General features: G+C 46.7%; 1 protein-coding gene across 2 annotated transcripts in view; it reads left to right on the forward strand.

The window, feature by feature from the left end:
• The first annotated feature begins 460 nt into the window (after window positions 1-460).
• The window catches only part of LOC123771166 (uncharacterized), a 10,664-nt gene continuing 3,896 nt past the window's right edge, over window positions 461-7,228 (forward strand). Inside the window, exons 1-2 of one of the 2 annotated variants that reach the window (XM_045763618.2) lie at window positions 461-946; window positions 6,291-6,630. In XM_045763618.2, coding sequence (XP_045619574.2) covers window positions 933-946; window positions 6,291-6,630 — 354 coding nt within the window. In that variant the 5' untranslated portion in view covers window positions 461-932. Of the gene's footprint in view, window positions 947-3,012; window positions 3,167-6,290; window positions 6,631-7,228 lie in introns of those variants that run through there. The other variant, XM_069309593.1, reaches the window with a different exon arrangement.

The raw sequence follows: 7,228 nt of genomic DNA on the forward strand, positions 1-7,228 counted from the left end.
CAGCGGGTTTGGCGGTTGAGCTAATGATCCTTTGGCCCTTTGTCGAGGACGGGTTGCAGAGGTCTTAACTGGTCCAGTGGTAGAGGCGGTAACTGGACCCATGATAGACGAGTGATCGGTACTTTCCCCCCTTAACCTATACCATTGATAGGCTAAGTAATAATTGTAAATAAGAAGCAATAAGATGCTTATCTTAACATACTTAGAAGGTTAGGTGAGGTCAGTGTTTTCTATGAAGCTTTTCAAGGTAAACTAAAATATTCACAATCAATTAGTATGTCACATATGCACTTATTAAATAAGCCAATATTAACTGAAGCAAGTGCGAGAACGGGTTGCTACTGTAGATGGGTGACTGGTACAGGACCCCCCCCCAACCCCCCCAGGTAGGCCACACCCCACTATGCAGCGAAAGTGTTGCAAAAGAAAGTGAAATCATTACTACCAGTGTAGCCTCCGGCGCCAGAGCACTGGTGTGTCAGTGAGGGAGCCACACACACAGTGCCTCTCTGCTCTCCTCTCCCGCAGCTTCTCTACTCTCAAGGAACTGCTCCGGGAAACCTCGCCAAAAGATCAAAGTGACGTGTTTCAGCGCTGTGAAAAGTTGGTAGTCGCTGCTGGGGTTTTCTTGCGCGTGTAGCGAGGCTCCCAGAGCGGTTGTTGGTCCTACATAAACAGTGGAATATTTGTTACTAGTGGGACAGAGATGCTCGAGGCTTGGCAAGAGTGAAGCTCCTCATAGCACTGTTGAGGGTCAGGTAGTGAAGAGGACAGTGGAACGACCAGGTGTGGTGTCGAGTCGTACGGTAGCACACAGAGGAGGAACGACCAGGTGTGGTGTCGAGTCGTACGGTAGCACACAGAGCAGGAACGACCAGGTGTGGTGTTGAGTCGTACAGTCCAGCAAGGGAACCCGCACCTCGCACTCCGTCATGACTCTGTTGTGGTAAGTTACATCGATTTTCTGATAAGTATTCCTCACTTTAGCCCGTGCTACATGGACATTTCGTTTTGAGTTGCTAAATCTAAATCAACAACATCTTGGTTTGGTGTTGGTCCAATCAACCTGAAGATGGTTGTTAACCCTTAAACGGCTCGAATGATTAAGTCCCACGTGATGGCGTGTGACAAAACATAATAACAGGTGGCGATTGTAGCCGTTTAGGGGCTAATGTCACTATAATTGTTGACTGACCAACTAGCCAAGTAGACTTTAGTCTTGAACATAGCTTAGGACTAGTGTAAACTTACCGAAACTATGCAGAAAGTGTCATCCAATATAGTCAGGTGATTTTTTTTTATTATTTTCTACCACAGACGTGGCCACACATTTACAATGCTAACCAGCATATATACATTTTCTAATGTCCTCCATGGACAGGGTGAGAGATTTGTCAAACATACAGTTCAGGGATTTATTGAGCAATCAACCACAGAAGGTGATTGTAGGGCTTTTAAAATGCTAGGCTAAGCTACATGCGTAAAATACATAGATACACAGATTTATGTATGCTACATAAAGTGTTTGATGTGTCTTTTACATAGTGTCATTAATGTGCATTTACAAAGATGAAATGTAATTCAGGTGACTACCAGACGTTACTGATGCTTAGGCTTAGGCTTGAGTATTTACACATCCCACGGATATAGATTTGACCAAATGAAAGCCTAAACATCAAATTTATTCGAGCACCCTTGCATCACTATGCGATACAATATGAAAAGAGTCAAGATTTTAGTGAGATACGTCTATCACCAACGTTCAGGCAATATCTATTTAATTCTAAGTTACATAAAATCTTACCCAAAAATCCTAAGTTTGCCTAGTGTAGGTGGTGGATGAAGATGCGTGTGAAAGTTCCACTACCGCCCAAAGCATGGGCTATTCTAAAATAATTTAAAATACAAGAACAACTGAGGGTAAATAGGAGATATTATCATGGGAGGATGAATATTACGCTTCTCTCACTCACTGCAAAATAATATCGCTGCGAGCGTTGGCACCCCTGACGGCTGCGCGTGACCGTCTCGCTTAGCGCCGTCTGCGCAACCGCCATCTCTCGGCTAATAAATTTCATAGAACATTAGGGCGGTGCTGATTTGATTTTATGTAATTTAGTGTGTGATTTACGTTTTTATCTTTATATGGGTAAATAAGTTCGACAGAGAGAGTGAGAGAGAGATAAAGCCTTTCTGACGTTTCATATTTCATAATCTATAGATCTATCATACAAAATTCAAGATATTAAGTAGAATAGATAATGTTGAGAAATATTGTTAAAATGAGAAAGGTCAAGAGGACACAGATGGAAGCTGGACACGCAAATGAGCTGAAGGAACAAGGAAATATTCATACCCTGTACGGGGTGGGGTGGGGGGGGGGGGGTCGACAAGTGAAATACACTTAAAGAAGAAGTTGTGGAAGCCACCTCCATCCACACCATTACGGCTAGATATGACAAGGAACTCAAACGGGTCATATGGAACTAGATCTCACCCCCCCCCAACCTGTCACTCTAGTAAGTAGTGTTAGGGAAGTGAACGCGTTATATATAAGTACACACTCATGGGATTCTTGGCTGAGACTGTACAATATGTAATTTTAAATACATATCTCTCTCTCTCACTGCCAATATCCACGGAGTGGAGCCCGGGGTTCACTATGAGGGTTCAACAAGTCTCCAGCCTCACCTGGGTTCACCTGTGTGGCCAGGTGGGTCCTCTCATCTCGGCTCAAAGCCAACTTTCTCACAGGTTTCACCGTGGCTTCAGGGCCTGCCGGTCCCTGGCCACGGAAGACCCGGCCAGGCCTTGTGTACCTCAGTCATTAGGGAGGAGCTGTAACAACTGAAGATGATGTGACAGTTAAGTGTGAAATTGAATTTACTGTTAGTGACAGACTTCGCTTTGAGAGAGAGAGGCGAGTGGAGGGAGGCGTAAGGCAGAATATCGTAGTTATACCTTAGAATGTGAGACTGAGCGTGAGAACGGGCTATAATCTCTTATCATTTTAACATTGCGTGGAAGAGCGCACATTAATTCTTGGGCTGCGACACATGGGGAGGAGAGCCGGGCTGGTGGGGATCACTAGGGCACCAGTGTGTCCAGATTTCGCCCAGCGCCTTCAGCTGGTCGATTGTGATCACAGCGCCGCATTCACGGGCAGGTAATACTCTATTAGTCAATGTTTTCCCCGACGCCTGTTCTCTCATTCCTTGCCTAGCCTAGCCTAGCCAAACATATCCTAGCCTTGCCTAGCCTAACGTAGCCTAGGCGCAAATATGTCGCCTAACCTACAAAAGCTGTTAGTGCAGACAGTTCATGATCTGGGTTCGATTCCCACGAAGAGTGAGACGTTTGCGCACATTTAATTCATTTCGTTTAATTAAAAAAATATACATAGGAAGCTTGTGAACTTTAAGCTTGTATCGAAGTATACAGCCTGTGTGTATGTATACTGTAGGCGTGTATGTACCCCCCATGTATCACCCCCTTCCCTCCCTCCCTACCCCCCCATGACACACGCTGAATCTCAAGCGTGAAGTGAAACATTTTAACGCTGGTTAAGGGAGTGACAGATCGCTTATTTACGCCCTTCACTATACACTGCCGCCAACCACGCTACGACACCCCGCCTGTAACGCACTTTCTAATTACCGGCAATAATATACTGTGTGTACCGTGTGTGTGATTACCGTTAACTGTGATATACTGTGAGGGGTGTGGAGTCAAGAGTTGTTTATTCTTGACATGCGACTGTGAGTGTGTCTGACTTGACGTTCCGTGAGTTTTTGGGTTGTTTTTGGATACTGGTTGTGTTCCTTGGTGGTGTTCCCTGCTTGTGTTCCGTATTATCGTTAACTGGCAGAGAATATTTCATCAATGATCACAAATCAATGGGGTGGATCTGGTTACTGACTGAATGTTTCCTGGAGGCTTTTTATTTAACGTTCTGTGTTGGCTAGGCTACTTTTATGTAGCCTAATGCTCTTTTGTGTAGCCTAATCCTCCTCTTTTGTGTGGCCGCCTCTTTTGTGTAGCCTAATCCTCTTTTGTGTAGCCTCCTATTCTGTATAGCCTCCTCCTCTTTTGTGTAGCCTCCCCTTCTTCTGTGTAGTCTCCTCCACTTTTGTGTTGCTGCCTCCTTTTCTGTATAGCCTACTCTTCTTTTATGTAACCTCTTCCTCTTTTGTGTAGCCTCCTCCTCTTTTGTGTAGCCTCCTATTCTGTTTAGCCTCCTCCTCTTCTGTATAGCCTCCTCTTTTGTGTATCCTCCTTCTCTTTTGTGTAGCCTTCTCCTCTTTTGTGTAGCCTCCTCCACTTTTGTGTATGTCGATCATTGATCATTCACTGACATTCTCACCTCATGGAGTAGTTAAGGTTGATCCTTGGCCTTGGCTGCTATATTGTTCTCTTGTTGTTTCACTCTTGAGCTCAGTTTCATTATATTAATTCCTCTCTCGTGTGTATGTTGTAGTTCTCCTCTGTTCTGTGTTCCCTCTGTTTCTTGCATGCTCTTTTACCCCTCTCTTTTGTCTCCTAAGCAGTGCTCCTTTATTTCTCCCTTTTGCCTCTTAAGCAGTGCTCCTTTATTTCTCCCTTTTGCCTCTTAAGCAGTGCTCCTTTATTTCTCCCTTTTGCCTCTTAAGCAGTGCTCCTTTACATGTTCTCAAAAGCATAAGAGGTCCATATACTTGGACTTTGGTATAAGACCTACCCCAGGCCTTAATCTGTCCTCATATAGTTATAGTGGTTTACTGAGTAGTGAAAATCACCTCTCCACCTGCCCGTGGGTGAGACAGGAAAGCAGAGTAAGCCAGACAACAGGTGTAGAGAAACCTTGTTGAAACATGTGGTCTTCAAGGTGAGGGTTGGCCAGAGAGTTGACACGCCGCCCACTGCAGACATAGACACCACGGCCGGTAAGCGCTGGGCGGCACGTATCTGGGCCGCCTAGTGTCAATATGGCTGGGGTCTGTGTCACGTATCACGGCCGCTGGGGGTGTCAATAGATCTGGCGCTGTGTCGTGTGTGTCTTGAGTCAAAGTTGATTGTGGTGAAGATGGTGGTGGTAGTATTAACTTACCTACTAGTGTCTACGAAGGCCGTGAGGTTTAGCTCTTGGACCCGCCACCTCCCAGCCTTGTTGTACCTGATGCACTACAATGTTAATTATTCTGACGATCGAATTATTTGTCAAATCTGGATGGAGATTTGTCAAATCTTCCACAACTTCGTTCATTTCGGGGCTCAACCTCCCTGCGGCCCGGTCCCCACCAGGACCTTCCATAGAGGATCTCACACACGTCTGCACCACATAATTATCTCAACAGTTGTAATCACAAAATTATATTAAGCAGAACACATTTAAGGAGCCGCGAAACTGCTTTCAGATTTATTACCGTTCGTGTCAACTGTAAATTGTGTTCCTCTCACTAGACTCGTGAATTCCTTCATGCGAGAGTTTCGCTTTTGTGAGCAGCTGGGGGTATTGTGAGCAGCTGGGGGGGTATTGTGAGCAGCTGGGGGGGTATTGTGAGCAGCTGGAGGGAATTGGGGGCTCAGGAACTGGAGCTCAATCCTTATTCTACGTGATTCTGAATCTTTATTACATCGAATCTAAATCCATCCCTTGGAATAAGATCTTGGAGAGAACGAGGCTTCCAATTGGCTCCAGACATCAAGGGGGGATTTTGCTTTCCTATATTATCATTCCGGCTGTCACTTGGGAGAAAGCTCAGGCCTGGGTGAAGACAGTGTTATCCCGGAGCTGAGATAAGGGTGGTCGGGAAGATGGTGAAGAGAGGCAGAGTGTGTCTTGGTGGTAAAGGGTGTTTGGGTCCTGGTGGTCTTCGCCAGGCACTCGCAACTTTGGTGAAAGTGTTGATCACACACGCGGCTCACTCCTCTCTCGATGTAAACACACAGGGCCTGAAGGCTGAGTGGAAAGCGCTCTGGGGTCGTAGTCCTAAGTGCCGGGGTTTGATCCCCGGCGGAGGCGGAAACAAATGGGTATTTTGTCACCCTGATGTTCTGTTCACCTAGTAGTAAATAGGTACATGGGGGTTAGATAGCTACTACGGGCTGCTTCCTGGGGATGTGTAACAAAATTGAGATCTGGTCGAGGACCGGGCCGCGGGGGACGCTAAACCCCGAAATCATCTGAGGCCCTCACGATAGGTACTACTGCATGATATATTGCGCAATACCGGGGGAACCCAGATGGCAACAGTACACCTGATGTGTTGTCGTCACTCTTCAACTTTCTCACTAAGTTTCCCCTCCCGCAGGAGCTGGTTTCTGGTGGTGATGGCGCTGGTGGTGCCCGCCCTCCCTCAGCTGGCTCTTCCACGTGATGGCGGTGGCCACGGCGGCGGTGGCCACGGCGGCGGTGGTGGCCACGGTGATGGTGGCCACGGAGGCGGTGGTGGCCACGGAGACGTTGGGTACGGAGGCGGTGGCCACGGCGACGGTGGTGGCCACGGAGACGGTGGATACGGAGGCGGTGGTGGCCACGGAGGCGGTGGTGGCCACGGAGGCGGTGGCTACAAGCCGTCTCCCTGCCACCCTCAGACCATCACCAAATACAACACCATCTATAAGGACAAGAAAGCAGATGTGGTCAACAATGTAAGTCATTTCTAATTTGAAATATTATTGTCTACTAATATTCCTTTGCTGATTTGTTGACGAACTCTGCATGGCAGAGTGTTGGCAAAGCCCTGTTGAGTGGGGGTGTTGTGACTCGAGTGTGTGTGTGTTTTCTCTTATCGTAAGTTTTACCTGAATTTACCTGATGGTCTCTCTTTTTCTAGTGGCCCTCGATCGGGACAGGAAGTCTGGCACTTGTCAAAGGTATCCCCGCCTCCCAAATCCCTACTATTCCTGAGGATACTTCCAACTAGATTTTGAACTGAAGTAATGTCTTTCACACTAGGCTTGATCTGGCTTCTCTCTGGTCAGCCGTTTACAGTTTACAGCGGTCAATGCTGGCGACTAAAGTTTACAGAGGTCAATGCCTAGAAAGCGACGTTGTTGTCTTGCCTATATACTGAGTTCTTTCGAGGGCTTACAGTCCCCAAGTGGGTATGTGAAGGCATAGACGACGTTGATTCCCTTCAGGGCGTTCTGTTTGGTGTCTGGGGAGTTTTTCATGAGTAGGTTGGCCGTTTTTTTGTTTTTGTAGTAAATTGTCAATTGTGTTTTCTGATTTTTGTCTGTAGGGATA

Source organism: Procambarus clarkii, chromosome 65 (assembly GCF_040958095.1).
Source record: "Procambarus clarkii isolate CNS0578487 chromosome 65, FALCON_Pclarkii_2.0, whole genome shotgun sequence".
Taxonomy (NCBI): domain Eukaryota; kingdom Metazoa; phylum Arthropoda; class Malacostraca; order Decapoda; family Cambaridae; genus Procambarus; species Procambarus clarkii.